General features: G+C 36.2%; 2 protein-coding genes across 5 annotated transcripts; one reads left to right on the top strand and one right to left on the bottom strand.

Moving 5' to 3' along the window:
* Window positions 1–3,935: 3,935 nt before the first annotated feature.
* LOC148563546 (uncharacterized) lies at window positions 3,936–5,118 on the bottom strand. Its single transcript, XM_088486455.1, has 2 exons — window positions 4,474–5,118; window positions 3,936–4,379 (listed from the first exon to the last, which is right to left on the bottom strand). The coding sequence occupies exons 1-2, from the start codon at window positions 5,116–5,118 to the stop codon at window positions 3,936–3,938; spliced, it is 1,089 nt and encodes a 362-aa protein (XP_088342581.1).
* Window positions 5,119–10,749: 5,631 nt separating this feature from the next.
* On the top strand, window positions 10,750–18,098 carry LOC107643257 (long chain acyl-CoA synthetase 6, peroxisomal). 4 transcript variants are annotated; one of them, XM_088488619.1, is made up of 23 exons: window positions 10,750–11,347; window positions 12,179–12,239; window positions 12,345–12,422; window positions 12,571–12,642; window positions 12,751–12,832; window positions 12,920–13,025; window positions 13,121–13,197; window positions 13,312–13,360; window positions 13,438–13,520; window positions 13,876–13,965; window positions 14,097–14,176; window positions 14,284–14,377; window positions 14,857–14,945; window positions 15,039–15,127; window positions 15,371–15,500; window positions 15,616–15,734; window positions 15,902–16,025; window positions 16,115–16,201; window positions 16,435–16,538; window positions 16,641–16,726; window positions 17,257–17,343; window positions 17,442–17,528; window positions 17,638–18,098. In XM_088488619.1, the coding sequence occupies exons 1-23, from the start codon at window positions 11,230–11,232 to the stop codon at window positions 17,731–17,733; spliced, it is 2,088 nt and encodes a 695-aa protein (XP_088344745.1). In that variant the 5' UTR covers window positions 10,750–11,229; the 3' UTR covers window positions 17,734–18,098. The 4 variants fall into 4 exon arrangements, with proteins under 4 accessions (XP_088344745.1, XP_088344746.1, XP_088344748.1 ...); XM_088488620.1 differs by having other exon boundaries at window positions 10,955–11,347; window positions 13,312–13,356; window positions 13,434–13,520; XM_088488622.1 differs by having other exon boundaries at window positions 10,961–11,347; window positions 12,579–12,642.
* The last annotated feature ends 366 nt before the right edge of the window (window positions 18,099–18,464 follow it).

Below are 18,464 nucleotides of genomic sequence, written 5' to 3'. Positions count from 1 at the left end.
GGAAGCAAAGATGCGTAATGTAGAAGCCTCTTCAGGTGCTCTATGGATTCCGTTAGGGTGTTGAATTCTGAGGCCAGACAGTTAAGCTTGACGGTGATGGAAGATGGGGAGGATGATGAGGTTAACGGTAGTGACGGTTTACCCATCCCAACGGATTGCTCATGCTGCTCACAGCATCCTTAGATCTAGAGGCTGAGCTTGCATTAGATGATTATGCTGGTGATGGTGGTGCTGGTGCTGTTGAGTCGCGACTGACACCGATGGGGGAGTGTGCGGCGAAGGGTCTAGGGTGCGGTTGAGGAGGAGGGCGAGGCGGTGGTACTGAGCGGTGATATGGTCAATGTTGGGATTGGGTCCCTGAGAACATTGAGTGAGAGAGAGAGAGAGAGAGAGAGAGAGAGAGAGAGAGAGGAGACGATGGTAGTAGTGGTGGAGAGAAGGGTAGTTTAAGAATTTTATTTAATTTGTTACGATTTGGATAATTTTGCTTGCAAAAGCCATTTTTTATGAGTGCAAATGGTAATTTTCATCTTCTATGGATAGATATATCTGCGTTTTCAACTTTTATGGGTAGAAATTGTAGTTTACTCTTTTTTCTAAAACAAAATTAGTTATACTGACTTACCTTTTAACAGTTAATACCTTAATGGAATCACCTAGAAGATTTTATTATTTTATATATTTCTATATTTTAGTATAAAAAATATACACAATTAAATTATTCTTTGTCTTAATCTTCTTATCAATTTATAGTTTTATTATAGTATTAGAATTCTACTCGTGGATAAAACAGCCAATTTAAATCGTCAATTTTATTTCCTCACCTTTTTCTCCAACGATGGATGATTAGCTTTTCAATTTAGTTCAGGATCCCACCAATTTCTACTATATTTATCCTATTAAAAATCCTACTTCAGTTTTTATTACCTCTATTTTAATAGGAAGTAATTAATATTCATAGAGTAGAGCATTCATTATAGCTATTATTTCTAAGAATAAACATGTATTTTTTATCGGTTCTATCTCATCTTCTATTCCTGATGATCCTCTTTTTTCAGTCTAGAAACGTTGCAACAACATGATTTTGTTTTGGATATTTCATTCTCTGTCCCTCTTTATTATTTGAAGTGTCATCTGTTTTGCCATTAACTCCTCTGTTTGGACAGACTTAAAAGAACGTTTTGCTCATAGCGATCTTCTTCGCATTGTTGAGTTGCAAGAAGAAGTTTATATACTCAAGCAGGATAATTTGTTCGTTACTAAATTTTATACATATCTGAAGTTTCTCTAGGAGAAACTTATCAATTCTTGCCCTCTACCAGTTTGTCCCTGTTTAGTAGCATCTCACAGATAACAGGATTTCATAATCTGATTTTTCAAGGGATTGGATAAATTGTTCTCGGTGGTTTGATCTCAAGTGCTTCTTCTCGACCCCTTATCCCTGGTAACCTAAGTCTTCGACTTAGTCATCCAACACGAATGACAGCTATAGGCTGTCGTGCGATATTCTCGATGATCTTCACTCCATCTCTTTCGTCATTGATGCACGGCGTCCTCCATAAGGTCGCGGACGCAGTCGCAGCATATTCTTTTCTGGCGTGGGTCACGGTGGTCCTTTGAAGCTCTGCACATATTGCGGTCGCGGTAGCCACACAGTTGAAGTATGCTATTCGAAACACAGTAACCGTTGGGGCACCCGCGTCCTCTCGGCCGTCTAAGGTTTCATGACTATGTTTCATTTTATGCAAATGTGGTCATCATCACTGATTCTTCAGTTGCTACTCCAGCCCTAGTTCAAGAAGAAATGACAATCTAGCAGTTCACTTCAAACCCAGTTTTGGATCTTTCATCAACCCAATAATAAACTTTCATAACATTTCTAAAAAAGGCCGAGTCTCACTTATCATAATGTAGAGATAAAATTACTCTATCTTTTTCCAAAGATAATAGGCCATCTAATCAAAATGGATTTTTGTCAAATTCAAGTATTCATTACCTTTGTTCTTTAAACACATTTTCTATCTTAAATAATTTTATCAATCGAAACATTTTCTTAAATTCTTTGATTATTGATTCTGGTACCACAGACCATATTGCATCAGATTTATCTTGGTTTATTTTATTACAAAATCTCCCCTATCATTGTTCACTTACCAAATAACACTTAAGTTACTGCTTCATATAAAGGTTTCGTGCAATTTTTTTCTCCTTAATCCTTATTCGAGAACGATTGATTTGGGTAGAAAGAGGGAGTGATTATATGTTCTTGAAAACACCTTTATTTATAATCCATCAATTTTGCACTCTATTCATACAATCCAAACAAATTCACCGATTACATCCTCCAACTTATGACACTTTCGTTTGAGTTATTTTTGTGGACAAATGGTCAATTATTTACACATAGATAATTTTTTTTATTTTTATGCATCATGATGAAACTTGTCATATTTGTCATTTTTCTAAGAAAATAAAACTTTCTTTCTCTCAAAGTTTTACCAAAGCAAGTGCTAATGTTGATCTATTATATTTTGATATATGGTCATATGGAGACTGTTTCGGCAAAATTCTATTCATAATCATAAATATTTTTTTACTATAGCCGATGATTTTAGTCGTTTTACTTGGGTTGTTTTATTAAGGGATAAGTACTTTTTTCGTCCCCAAGGTCTAGGGTCAAAATCAATTTCGTCCCTAACCTTTTTTTGTTATTAAAATCATCCTTAATCTTTACAAACACATTAAAATTGTCCTTCCCCCAATTACGAAAATTTTTGGACACATTTGCCCCTGGAGTTGTTACCGGTAGTTGAACCACATAATGGTATAGAAAATTAAGTTTTATTGTTAATTAAAAACCTCACCCCCAAACGAGAAGCACAAAGCGTCTGCTAGGGTTAGGGTTCGAGTGCAGCAATGGCGTCGAAGAGCTCAAGGTCGTCTCGGAGCAGGGGGTCTGAGCAGAAGAGGGGGATTCTTTGTGGGCATGGAGAGAGACCAGTGTTGCGAGTTTTGGGAACCAAAGAAAACCCAGGTCGCCGATTTTGGGGCTGCGTCTACTATGAGGTGAGTTCATATTTTATTGTTCTCAGCTGATCGCAAAGTTTTGTTTCTGAGCACTGAGTATGGTGGGCTCATGTAGGTTAATGATGAATGTCAGTTTTTTTGTTGGGCAGACCCAGAAGCTGGAAGCAAAGATCCGCATGTTGCAAGGTTGAAGAGGAAAGTTGTAGCCCTGAAGGCAGACGTGAAGGCATCTGAGTGGAAGTTGAAGGTTGCTGCAGTGTTCTGCTTGGTTGGCAAGGTTGGTTGTTTATGTTGCTGGCTGCAAGTTTTGTTGAACCACAACCAGGGTTTACCATGTTTGGGGCCTCTAAAACTGGGTTGATGAAAGTTTGGTAGAAAATAGGGCACTTTTAGTTAGTTTGTACTTAGGCATTGAAGTCTACTTTATGTAATTAAAAAATTACTACTGTGGCTGGATAGTTATTTGGTATTGAAATTGGTTCTTGTAGGTGAGTATATGTGTATGTAAGTGATGGTGTTGTGTCTGTAATTTCACAAGAAATTGGCAATGAAAGTGGAAATGGTTGAGATGAAATATGACTGAATATTTGTGTCTGTTTTACTAATGCATAACATGTAGTATAGAGTACTTGCACAACATCAGAATGAAAGTAGAAACAGATAAACCAACACATAACCATGTGACTTCATTCATTAACAAGCCAAGGGTAATAGTCTTAAAGCATTCATGAAACCAGATGACACTTGGACTTATATCAAAACAGCAGTAATTCTGTTCACTTTTACACAACCTTAGGCATAAAGAGTATGTAATAATTTCCAATCAAAATGAAATCTCACAACCATACAGTATGATCAAACTGGATCTACATTAACAAGCTAACATCTTAAATAGTTAGTAAACATTGTTAAAGTTTTCCCCATTCCCTTGGAGGCAGTTTTGCTATCAGCCTCAATTTCCTTGGAGAAACATGTAGTGCAATGTTGTGAGTGAAGGAGACCTTGTTCATAATTGGTTGGCTTGAGCTGGATGCACCCTTCTCCTTGGTAGCTGGTGGTGGTTGGGTTGAGCTTCTGATGGGCTTCATGTTGGGCCTTCGTTGGGGAGTAGCTGTTGGTATTGTATTGGGCCTAGTTGCATGTGTTATGGGCTTGGGGATGAGCTGGGAATGGGATGACTTGGACCTGGTTATGGGGGTTGAGCTGGTGGCTGGTTGGGGCTGTGATGATGAATTTCCTTGTGCTTTGGACCTCTTCCTCCCTCTGGTAGCAGATTGCATAGTAGGTTTCAAAATTGACCTCTTCCTTCCTCTAGTATCTATCTTGGCAGCAGTTTGTTTAGGTGGTTGGGCCTGCAATACACCAAGAAAGAGACAGATAAGCCCTAATATACATATGGAAAACATTGCAATAAACCCTAACAGTCATTAAAAGAACTGAGCTTACAGGGAGGGGTGGATTGTTGCACCTTCCTCTCTTGTGACCTGCTGCACCACACTTTGAACACCTCTGTATCTGTCCCCTCCTAGACAAGTGTGTCTGGCATCTATCCTCTGATTCATTAGGTCCTCTTTTCCTTTTCTTTACTGGTCTGTGGCTAGGATTCCAATAAGGTGGTGGCATGACATCATCGAAGTTAGTGTGCTCCCACAGATCTGGGCCATTGAGAAGGTTGATTACGGATTCATAACACTTGACGTAGGCATCTCTCTTGTAGCAGTCATCCACATACGAATCCAATTCAAGACCCTTGAAGTTTATACAACTGATTGTATGTGTGCAAGGAATTCCACTTAGCTGCCATTTCCTACATGAACACTCACGAAGAGACAAATCAATAGCATATTTGCTCAACCCATTGACAACCTCATAAGTTTGTGCAGCAGACCAGTAAGGCCTCCACTCACTGGCTGCCCTTCCTCTTCTCTCTATCTTTTTCCTAATTCGAGGTAAAATTGTTCCATTGAACTTTTTAATTCCTTCTTTATTAACAGCCCATCTACTCATAAGGTACACCCTAATTTCTTCTAGCATAGTAATGATGGGCTTCTCCCTAGACTCTAATATTGCCCCATTAAAGCTTTCACACATATTATTTACAAGAGTATCACATTTGGAATGGAAGTTAAACCTGGACCTGCTCCAGAATCTAGGAGGAATAGAGTTGAGATGCTTGTGAGCCTCTACATTTACCCCTCGGACCACTGCCATTTCTCTCTCCCAATCCTTCCAGTGTGTAGCTTTAGCACATCTCCACATCAGTTGCTTCAATTGCAGTCCAGAGAACTTTTTTCTGAAGTTGCTGTAGAGATGCCGAACGCAAAACCTGTGATCTACAACTGGGATCACCTCATCAAAAGTTGGCAGTAACCCCTACCAAAAGGAGGTAAGTATGCATAATATTAAGTTCATATTAAGTTAAATGAGGAAGCTAATATTAAGTTATAATCTCATACTGTTGAGTATGCATAAGTATGTTAAATGAGGAATGTATTTCAATTTCACACAAAATCATTTACCTTTTGCTGATCAGACATGAAGGTTGCCCTGCCAATTGTCTCAGACCCAAAATCATCAATTAGCAGCTTCAGGAATCAAGTCCAGCTATCTTACGTTTCTGACTCCACAACGGCATAGGCAATCGGGAGCATTTGATCATTCGGGTCCCAACCTATAGCAGTCAACAGCTGCCCCCCTTGAGGTGTTTTCAGAAAGCAGCCATCTAACCCAATGAACTTCTTACATTGCAGAAAGCTTTTTTTGCAAGCATCTAGGCATACATAAAGTCTTTGAAATATGCAATAGTTGTTCAAAGATGAGTGTTGTTGCTCATGCTCAAAGTCAGGGACATCTGTACCTTCAGAGTCACTGAGGATCCTGGATTAGAACGGAGCAACTCATAGCAGTAATCACCAATCCTCTTGTACTGCTTCGTATACTCTCCCTGTATGTCATCCAACGCCGCTTGCCTTGACCTAGCTGCCATTGAAGTTGTAACTGTCAGATTCCACTTTCTTTGTGCCTTGTTCACCAATTCCTTGATCTTAACCCTTGGATTATGTTCCACCTTCTTCTTAAAAGCCCTACTCAGCCACGAAGTATGCATTATCCCAACCCTATGAGACTGGCCACAAGTATGCTTAAGGTTCATGGATCGAAGCTGCCAAGTTGCTTCCTCTTTCATCTTAGTAGCATATAACCAGAAAGGACAACCAGGCTGACAAACAGCCCTCACTCTAACCAAATCAAGCTTCGCATACCTGAGTCCCCTTCTCGTTTGTACTGCATACGATGTCACAATATCCTTAAATTCCTCTCTTGAAGCAAAAACTGTTCCCACGTCCCACTTGTAACTATTCATGTCTTTACAATCCTTATGAATTGGATAACTCCTTGCCTCATTCTTATCTTCCCCTTGTCCTTCCTCATCATCTGAACCAACACCAACCTCATACTCCAAGTCCACTTCATCGCTATTAAAGCCTTCCCCATCACTAAAATCGCCATTCATAACCCCTTTGCCTTTATCAACCCTCTTACTACCCTTGGCACTTGTATCTTCCTCAAATCCACTCTCATCATCATATTCCTCATCACTATCTGTAAAATGAATGCCGTCTGCACTATCACCCTCAGGATCAGACAGAATAAACTCCTCATCATCGCTGTCATCATCGCTATTTGTCTCAACCCGTTCATTTTCAGCTCCCACATCTGTATCTAACTTATCTCCTTCATTGCCTTGTTGTACATCATCATTTTCCATCTCTTGAACTTTTTCACCCTCATAAACCACCAACTCATTACCCGGATTCTGCTCTGTTTGGCCTCCAACATCAATAAACCCAGCTTCAGGAAATTCTTCTACATCCTCAATCACATGCACCACAAACACCTCAACATGACCCCTCAAGTTCACTATTCTGCACATCTTAAGTGCATCTTTATCCGTAGCAAATAATTTCAGGGCCTTCTCTAACTATTGACTAGCTGGATCCTTATACCACAGAGCTGAAATGTTCTCTCTGGTGTATCTGAACTACCTCAGCTCCGCATATGCCTAAAATAAATACTAGCAATCACTATCAACATCTTCTATAACTGTCTTTTCTCCCCCTAAATACCACAACGACCCTTCCTCATAACCAAATCGACCCCCATGGTAAACAGTCAGAGTAAAGCTTCCCATTTCTTAAAGACACAAGAAAAACCAAATCAAACCCTCGCAATACTATTATTACACAAATGCTGCATACATACCTCAATGTCGATGACAATGCCGGACCGACCTCCTTCCTCACCGTAGCTAGCGACCTCCAAATGCAGTTCAGATACTCCTCCGATGAAGACACACCACAGCTAGGGCATTATTGAACATGAAACATCACCTTCGAATGTGTGTAATGGCAAATGAGATAGTAAATGACTTTCGCGGGAATGAAAAACGAAGCGTTATAGACCTCAGGGACAAATGTGTCCAGAAATTTTCATAATTGGGGGAAGGACGATTTTAATGTGTTTGTAAAAATTGAGGATGATTTTAATAACAAAAAAAGGTTAGGGACGAAAAAAGTACTTATCCCTTTTATTAAAATAAAAAGGAGAAGTACAAAATCATGAAAAGAATTTTATCAACTTAGTTGAAAGACAATTAACTCTAAAATTAAATGCAATTATTCATAAAATGGACTAGAATTTCTTTTACATGATTTTTACTCTTCCAAAGACATAATTTCATCAATGCAGTTGTGTTGAAACCCACAACAAAATGGTGGAGTCGAACACAAGCACCGACATACTTTAAATATAGCCCTTGTTTTTATGTTTCAATCTAATTTATCTTTTTTATTTTGGTCTTATATTGTTAATCATGCTGTTTATTTGCTTAATCGGATTTCTTCTTCTGTAATTAATTTCAAAATATCATTTGAGGTTTTATTTACTCATTTCCCAAATTATCATCGTTATTCTGAATGAGTTTGCTTATCTCCAATATATCTCTTTGATTATTTGTTCGATTCCTCTCTCACCTACGCAAATTCCTCTTTCTCAAAGTATCAATATCCTTTATTTTCATTCATGTCTTTTTTTTCTCTTTCACCTACACATAATTAGTCTCTTTTATCTATACAGTCTGATATTGAGCCACAATCTTTTAAAGACATCAATACCCACTCTAATTGGTACAAAGCTATGAAAAATGAGTTAGATACTCTTGAATTGAACAAAATCTGGTGTATTGCAGGTGTTAAGCAGTTGGCTATAAAAGAGTATATCACATCAAACACAAGATTGATGGTTTAGTTGATTGGTATAATGCACGTCTTGTGGCTAAGAAATTACCCAAATTGAAGATGTTGCTTTTTTTGAAAAGGTTCTCTCCTGCTATTAAATCTTCCACCATTAGATTGGTTTTGGCTTTGGCATCTTTAAAGCATTGGCCTATATCAGTTAGATGTCAATAATGCTTTCTTACATAAGGATCTTTTTGAAAAAGTTTACATGACTTTACCATCCAGGATTATATCTCCTTGACTAAATTGATGTTGAAAGTTATTGACGTCATTGTACGGTTTACGACAATCAAGTCGTATATAGTATGACAAACTTTCTAATCTTTTGCTATCTCATGAATATCAACAGACCTTATATGATTATAACTTATTTGTAAATTAACTGGTGCTGAAATCTATATTCTTCTAGTTTATATTGATGATATTGTTTACTGGTAATTTTATTTTTGAATTTATTGCCATTAAGTCTTATTCTACACTAACACTTTCGCATTAAATACTTGGATCTGTTGAAATATTTTTTGGATATTGAAGTTGCTCAATCGGTAAAAGGGATTTGTTTATTTGAGAGAAAATATTATCTTGATCTTTTAGAAGATTATGATTTATTAGGTGCCAAACCTATCTTTGTTCTCATAGATAGTGCATTAGTGCCACAAAATATATCAAGACAATAGTCTCTTGCTATATGATCCTTTTGTTTATCATCATTTGGTTGGACGGCTTATCTCTATCACCACTACAGGACCAAACATCATGTATGCCACTCAACAATTAAGACAATTTATGGTATCTCTTATTAAATCTCATCCTAAAACTGCCAAGCGTGTGTTAAGAAATATCCTTGGCAAAGGAATTTTCTTCCCAAAAGAATCTGAAATTCAAATCCTTGGATTTAGTGAGTCCGATTGGATAAGATGTCCTGATACTCGAAGATCATTGGCTGGTTATTGTTTTTTTGGGTAATTCTTTGATTTCTTAAAAAACTAAAAAACAAATCATTATTGTCCGATCATTCATCGAAATCGAATATCATACTCTTGCTAGTACAACTTGTGAGCTTCAATGGTACATATTCTGCATATATCTCTCATTCGTCCACCAATTTTGTATTGTGATAATCAAAGCGTTATTCACATCTCGGTTAATCCAATTTTTCATGAACGGACTAAATACCTAGAAGTTGATCATTTAGTTCGCCAAAAAGTTCAAGTTGGAGTGATAAAAATTTTTTTGGATAGTTAGCAGACATATTTATCAAGCCTTTATCTCTTCAACCTTTTCACCTCAATCTTTCCAAACTCAATGTTCTTAACATTTTTTACCCTCCAACTTATAGGAACATATTAAACTATCTTTCTTTTTGTACCTATGACAATACCAAAGAAAAATCACAACTGTCTATACACAAATAAATTTAGCCCAACAAATAGAATAAATTTCTTTGTTAAATCTTTTTATATTTCTGCTAAAAACAAAATTAGTTATACTGACTCACTTTTTGATAACTAATGGAATCACCTAGAAGATTTAATTGTTTTAGAATTTTAGCCCTTTTGTATTCATAGTCAATTTTGTATATATAAATAGCATTGTTTTCTATATTTCAATATAAAGAATATTCACAATTAAATTATTCTTTGAGTTTGTTTCCATGAACTTTTAATAAGAATTTTTTTTCAAATAATATTTTTTAAAATAATTTAAAAAAAAAGTAAAATTAATTTTATATTTGGATATTTTATACAAAATTTTTTTTTTATATATCAATTATATTTGAATATAATAATATAAAAATAATTTATTTATTTATTTATTATGTGAATTTTTTTAAAAAAAATCTTTTTAAAAAAGGTGTAAATGGTAATTTTTTAAAAAATGTGTTTTTTTTAAATTTTTTTATTTTTAATTTTTTATTATTAAAAATTTATTAAATACGTTAAAAAATAACAAAAAAATATTTTTTTTTTCATTCAAAAAATTGTTATTTTCTATCAACTTAAAGACATTCCAACCAACACTATTTTTTTTTAATCCTTTTGTCTATTTCAAGTTTTATTACTTATATTAATATAAAGCATGAAGAATGATGAATGATTTGGAAATCAAAGGAAGTGGTACCAGAAACATAGGCCATCTACTGAAGTATTTAATGCACAACATGAAAGTGTTTCCGGATCCCATGAAGCAATCTCGTGTCTGTGAGGCAACTCACGCCATGACAAGAAGGACGGAGACATGTTTACTTGTATTTTTTCTGCATATGCCATTGCCGGCAGATATTTTAAGACTTTGGAATTAGCTTTAACCATGACCATTTTATCTCGTTTCCGATCAATACAAAATGTCACAGTCACGGACGCAGACATTAACAAAAAGAGAAAAAAATAAATTAAATAATAATAGTGTGTTGATCGTCTCCTCATCCAATATGAAAAAGAGCTATGCAAGAATTAAAAATTACTTAGCAAAAAGGAAGGAATATCTTTCTAGGCTTTTAGAAATTAGAAAAGTTCAAGAGCTTATAATTCGTATTAATTGTCACGGGAAAGTGACTGACGACATATTATTCATCAATCCAATCCACCTAATAATAAAGTATTAATAAAAAAATAATGTGAAAATGCATGTTCGAAATAGGACGCAATCATCATCTTAACCATATCCGGATCATTATTCCAAAAAAAAAAAAAAATCGGGATCATCAGAATCCTCGCTTTGCGTGCCACGCTCCTTACATTTCTATCATTTTCTTTTCCATTATATAATTTTTATTCACTTTCCTGAGGGAAAAAAAACGCCAGAAGAAGAAGAAGGAAAAAAAAAAAAAGAAAAAGAAAAAGAAAAAAAAAATAGAGTCGTTCTCTTTTCCTTTGTGTGTAAGCTCTGAGTTTAAGCTTTCGCGTTAATGGATTCAGCTCCTGCTCAACGTCGTCTCAAAGCCATCCATGGTCACCTAGTCTCCGCCGCGGATTCTCCCACCGCCCACCTCCGACAGAACCCCACCGCCGGAGAGTTCTTCTCTGGTACAACCCTTCTCTCGCTCTCTCTGTCTTTCTCTATGAGTTTCTCTTTGTGATGATTGTTGCAGTGGAAAATTAGTTGCGGCCAAGGGTAGTGCAAAACTATAAATGGGAGATCCAGCTCTGAATTATTTTTTATCATTTATTTCCCCTTTATTGATGAATATGATTTGCGCTTCTTCATTGAATACACTGAGAATATGGGCAATTCAGTGTGTTGTTGACTTGGTCTTGCTGGCTTCAGTGGGATTTTTTTTTCTTTCTTTCCAGAAATATTTTCGGTGAAATGACAATTCACTGTTTAGTGATACTAGAAATTGGTAGAGTTCTGAATTCTGTTTGGAATTCTGGTGTACCTCTGTATTATAGCTTATTTATGATTTTGAATCTGAATTTCCTGCTTGGTGTTGTTAATGAACCAAATAGTCAAAGAAGATAATGAATAGTATTGCACATTTTTCTCCGTCTATGTTTCTTCTGAACTTTATTTGGATCCATTTACCTTCTATTGGTGACAATCACAGGAGCCAATACTCGAATTGCTAACCACTTGCTGTCACTTATTAATTGTATGAACTATGACTTGAGACAGGGCAGAGCTGACTAATTATATGATCATTGTTGCTTTGATCATGTTACTGAAAGTGGATTACATTAATAATACTGATATTTGTAGGGCTTTTGTCAGAACTATGAAACTTTTATATCCATTTCTTCAAATTAGTCTTTCATTTGCATGGCTTGTTATTGTTATTATACTATCTTGCTATGCTTCTATGTTCTTTGTCAACCATATTGTTAATGTTACTAGTTCTAATCTTTACTTGGGAGCAGAACAGGGGTACAGTGTTGTATTACCAGAGAAATTGCGGACAGGAAAGTGGAATGTGTATAGGTATATCCCTTCCAATGCACTTGGTCTACTTTAATCTAAATCGTTCTGAACCATTATTCAGATTCTTTTTATTCTCTTTTCTTTTGTTTTCTATATGGGGTGCAGATCCTCACGTTCTCCTCTCAAGCTAGTGAGCAGATTCCCTGATCATCCTGAAATTGGTACACTGCATGATAATTTCGTGTGAGAATTACTCTTTTTTTTCCTCTGCAAATTTCAATTTCAACTCCATTTGCTGGATGAGTGCTACTAATGGACAATACTTTAAGGGGAATATGTTTTTGTATGCCTAAGACATTGATTTATATTTTATCGAAATGTTCAATCATAGGCGTTCAGTTGACACTTTTCGAGACTATAAGTATCTGGGAACCCGAAACCGTGTTGATGGAACAGTTGGGGAGTAAGCAGCTCAATTATTTATCCATTATGCTTTCTTGTCCTTCTTTTCTTTTATAATAAAACTTATTTATGAACTTCTCATCATTTCCACTCTTATTCCACTGTCAAGGTACAAGTGGATGACTTTTGGAGAAGCAGGTACTGCACGGTCAGCTATAGGCTCTGGTTTGATTTATTATGGAATTCCAAAGGTTAATTCTATAATATAGTCATGAACAATTATTTATTTCAATACTTGGCATATATTATTACCTAACCACTGGTACGTGCATTTCCAGGGAGCTTGCGTTGGCATATACTTTATTAATAGACCGGAGTGGCTCATTGTTGACCATGCTTGCGCTGCATATTCATACATATCAGTGCCTTTATATGATACTCTTGGTTTGTTGATTCTATCTATTAGGCAGCATTATTTCTTTCATAATGACCTTGGATTAATCTTCATATATAACAGCAATGAATTTTTTGCTCGATAGGTCCTGATGCTGTCAGGTATATTGTTAATCATGCTGCTGTGCAAGTAATATTTTGTGTGTCTCAAACATTAAATTCGGTATGTATTGTGACCTTCAACTTAGTAAAGTATGTGTTTTTTGCTGTGCTTGTCAATTGTATTTTACCATAAGTTCTCTTGTGAAACTTAAGTATTTGTCACCCCACCTTGCAGTTGCTGAGCTTCTTGTCAGAGATTCCAAGTGTACGACTAATTGTGGTAGGTATTATATACGATTAATTTTTCTGTTAAATTAAATCTGCATTGTTTATCCATGATGCTCAATTATTATGCAGGTAGTTGGAGGCATTGATGGTCATATTCCATCACTTCCATCATCAACTGGAGTTCAGGTTGTAACATATTCAAATCTACTAAATCAGGTAACTTTTTTTTTTTTTGGGTCCAAGAATATGATTATCTAGAGTTAATACTTCGTAGTCTACTATTTGCTTCTATGGAGTAATTAGGAAGTGTCACTTATGTTCTGTCTTGCTTTCTCTCTTTTAATTTACCTACCCACCACATAATCCTTTTCTTTTTATTATTTTTTATTTTATAAAAGAAACACAAAATATTTCTTTTTACTATTTTTTCTTTGCACTAACATGGTGATTGTAGTTTCTTACCACCATCTGTAGTTGCTAATGATTTATAATTTATTTATGCAACAAGCATCATTTATGATTTCATTGCTAAGTACTTGTTACCACTTGCCTTTTTCTGCCTTGGATGTAGGGAAGCAGTAATCTTCAGCCCTTTAGCCCACCAAAACCTGATGATGTTGCAACTATTTGCTATACAAGTGGTACAACTGGAACCCCAAAGGTGAGTAGGTTCTTGCCAAATTACTATTTTTTGTTTATGGTAGATGTTGTGTGCATGAAATGCTTTCCTCGGTAGTGGTCACTTTATAGAACATTCTTCATTTATCTTTCTGCTAAACGGATTCTCTTCAGGGGGCTGTCTTGACCCATGCAAACTTCATTGCAAATGTTGCTGGGACCACTATGGATGAAAAATTTGGCCCTTCTGATGTGTGAGTTCATTTTGAATGCCTACCTCATATTGTACAGTAGTTATTGTCATATTTTGGCTCATAAAATATTCTAAATGTTCTTGCTCTGGATTCCTTTTGATTTTCAGTTATATATCATATCTCCCTTTAGCACACATTTATGAGCGGACAAACCAAGTCATGATAGTGCATTTTGGCATTGCAGTGGGATTCTACCAGGGGGTATGAATCTTGAACAAATTCCCTTCCTTTCATTTTGCTTATGTTTTACCGACTTATTCACACTACACTTAGTGAGATGTTATGCCGTTCTAAATGAATTTTGCATGAATAACACTCTTTTGAGTTCAACTGAAATGGGTAGAAGATCCATGAAACCTGAAAAAAGAAAGATATTGTTCTAAATGGTTCTACCATCTTACTAAAAAGTTTGGTTTTTGAATCTTGAAAGGCCAGTGACATTAATTTTTCCAAGTAGTTGACTCCTCTTGGTGCGGTGAGGATTGTTTGTTTTGTCTACACTATAATGTAACTATTTGATATTTGTAAACCGAAGGTCCTATGGTTTCGGTAGATGCTAGATTTTTCTTTATTTATTACTTTTAAAGAGAGAGAGAGAGAGAGAGAGAGAGAGAGAGATTAGCCAACTTTCTTTTTTTCTTTTCCGCTCATTACCTGACTCACGTATTTGTATCATGCAGGATAATTTGAAACTAATGGATGATCTAGCTGCTCTCAGGCCTACTATCTTCTGCAGTGTCCCTCGGTTGTATAATAGAATATATGCTGGGTAGAGTATCAAACTGTAGTTTTTAAACTGTTAACAGGCTTTTGGTGTATTCGATGTGACTTAATGATATTCACTTGTACGGTTTTGCTGTAGTATTCTTAATGCTGTTAAAACATCTGGTGTTCTGAGGGAAAGGCTATTTAATGCTGCATATAATGCTAAAAGGCAAGCATTATTGAATGGTAAAGTTCATTATGTAAACCTTATTTTGTACAGTATGCATTTATATAGTTATTGTTCCTCATGTGTTTATTATATTACGTAATTGATTCCCATCATGTTCTTAAGATTGATCTTAATAATTCATCCCTCTCTCAAACTGAACCCCTGGAAGCAGATGTCTTATGGGTATTTATTTGTGTAGCTGTTTTTGTTCTACCGAGAGGTGGGGAAAAAACCTTACTTTCAAATTCCATCTGTTTCAGGTAAGAACCCTTCTCCAATGTGGGACAGATTAGTTTTCAACAAGATAAAGGCAAAGCTTGGAGGACGAGTTCGCCTTATGGTATCAGGTGCCTCACCTTTATCACCTGATATCATGGAGTTTCTAAAGATGTAAGTTCTTGTATAAAATCGGTATGCATTGCTACAGAGGATTATCCTTCATTTCTTTTATTTTATCATTTTAAAAAAATTCCTAGTCCAATGGTCTTTCACAACTACTTCACAGTTGCTTTGGTGGTCGGGTGACTGAAGGATATGGAATGACTGAGACTTCTTGTGTTATAAGCTGCATTGATGAAGGCGACAACCTTGGTGGTCATGTTGGATCTCCCAATCCAGCCTGTGGTGAGTAAATGATGAGTTTCATGATTGGGATTTGAGCACCGCTCCCTTCCCACTGCCAGTTCAAAAGAATAAAAATTGAAGTCATCTAGTTCATAAATATTAAGTTTATGTTGGCTGTTGCTTGAAGTGCCATGCCAAGTACTAAGAGTTTGTTCTTTTTGTTTCAGAGGTAAAACTCGTGGATGTGCCAGAAATGAACTATACATCTGATGATCAGCCCTATCCACGTGGTGAAATTTGTGTTAGGGGTCCAATTATTTTTCAAGGTTATTACAAAGATGAAGCTCAGACGTAACTCCCTTTCCTGTTCTGTGGTTCTTATGAGTCAAATTTTATTTATTCTATCTGAAAGATACCTCATATTGGATCAAATTGATCAGGAGGGAAGTCATTGATGAAGAGGGGTGGCTCCATACTGGAGATATTGGGACATGGTTACCTGGAGGTCGTCTCAAAATTATTGATAGGTGAGGTATTATCATTCCAGGCATAATGGGTAAATTTATGTGCTGACCTGTTAAATTCCTTGGCACAAGTATCCTCTGTTCTATAAGTAGGCTTCAGTAATAATCTTGGTGCAAACATGCTATCTTCAGTTTTTGTCCAATATGTCCTATCATGTAAAATTGGCAACTCTTTCTTGATTTACATTTGTTAATTTTGTTAACCATGCAAATCAAAACCTTGCATTTCTGTGTAGGAAGAAGAATATCTTTAAGTTGGCACAAGGCGAGTACATTGCACCAGAGAAGATTGAAAACGTATATGTCAAATGCAAGTTTGTTGCTCAGTGCTTTGTATATGGTAGGGGAATTGTCATACAAATTCGACAAGCACACATGCGTAGTCCTCTTTTGCTGTCTTATTTTCTCCTTTCCTTCATGATGCTTCCTTTTCCTTTTGTAGGTGATAGCCTAAACTCTTCTTTGGTAGCTGTTGTCGCGGTGGATCCTGATGTATTGAAAGCATGGGCTGCTTCGGAAGGCATCACGGTACTTCAATTTTTCCTAGAAAACGAACTTTCGATATCTGAACTTTGAAGAGGAATTGATAACCCTGTTTTGCATGCATTGTGCAATTTTTCACAATTCATGAATCATGCTAGCTGAGTGACTGTGTTCTTGTCCTCTATTTGAGCAAGCTGTTAATGTTATAGTAGGGAGACCAAGCACAGTTATTCAGTTTGAGAATTGAATCTTATGAGATGGATGGATATTTTCTTTCGCAGATATCATACGTAGCAGATAAAACCTTCTCTCAAAACCATGCAACTAACTATACTTTTCTAAGGTTTAAAATTTGGGATGGTTATTATGCCAGTGCCTATCCTTGTATAGGGAGGCCTTATTTTTCTGAAAAAATGGTAGTTAATGCTATGTTGCCAGCGTGTGTTGTTTTGAAAACAAGAAGCAAGGATCCTTCTATGAAATTTACTATAGTTCCTTTTCATTTTTGTATCACTGCATGCTGATTTTAAAATGCAATATCTTATGATAACGTGGTTTTATTGGCTTGGTTGCAGTATAATGATATATCACAACTTTGTAATGATCCAAGAGCGAGGGCTGCTGTCTTGGCGGACATGGATGCTGTCGGACAAGAAGCTCAAGTATGTTACTAAATGTTTTGTTAAGGTTACGTTACTTGTTCATTACACCCCATTGTTAATAATATTAAATATTACTATCTTAATTTGATGCCTTTCAGCTTAGAGGTTTTGAATTTGTAAAAGCTGTGACTTTGGTGCCTGAACCATTCACAATGGAGAACGATCTGCTGACTCCTACATTCAAGGCAAGTGTTGAAGTCTCTGAGATTTCCTGATTGTCATTTCAGCAAGCTTCAAACATTATGTTTGTGACAATAAATGATGCCTAACTAATTTGCCTCTGAATTTTCTCAGATTAAGAGACCTCAAGCGAAGGAGTACTTTGCAAAAGCAATATCTGATATGTACAGTGAGCTCTCAAAAACTGATCCTAATCAGAAGACATTGTGATGCTGAAGGCCCTATAGTAGACAAAAGAAGACGCATCATCAAGTGGCCCTCATCAGAAGCTTCCTCAAGCATTACCCTCATAAAAATATCCTATCTTGGAGGATGACATTTTAGACGCATCTTATAAGAAAGATCCCAAGGATACTTCTGTACTGGTATCGTCTCAAATAATAATGCCTAAATCAGATGAACATTCATAGGTTTCTTTTTGTCCTTTTCTTTTGATAAATGAACATTCATAGTATTCACTCTATCCATCTAGTGGAATATACAAATGGAATAAGGCTCAATTGTTGATGTATTTACTTACTGTTCTTTCGGCATTATTATTTTTTACAATAAGATATTAAGATGCGTTATTTTTATTTTTTGCGGCGATTCCTCATCAGTCATCACTATTCATTTCATTTGATTCCATAGCGACAGTTTAGATTTGAGAATGCCCGAGAAATACTAATAAGTAATAGCCAGTGAGAGTGAACTCAAGTTTTCCTAGTACTAATAGGCTAATAATACCTTTGACCTTTGGTTCCATAATCGAGTAGAAATAGGTCCACTGAGCTAGGCGAATGAAACTTGGTCCTGAAATGCCGGGGTTCGAACATTTTTGGCTTGTGTGGGCCAGCTGGCCAGTTATAATTAAGTCCTGAAATGCCGGGGTTCGAACATTTTTGGCTTGTGTGGGCCAGCTGGCCAGTTATAATTAAGATGCATCACAAAATGGCTATTCT

Source organism: Arachis ipaensis, chromosome B5 (assembly GCF_059453495.1).
Source record: "Arachis ipaensis isolate K30076 ecotype BB chromosome B5, ASM5945349v1, whole genome shotgun sequence".
Lineage (NCBI taxonomy): Eukaryota > Viridiplantae > Streptophyta > Magnoliopsida > Fabales > Fabaceae > Arachis > Arachis ipaensis.
This window is presented reverse-complemented; position numbering and strand designations above follow the sequence as displayed.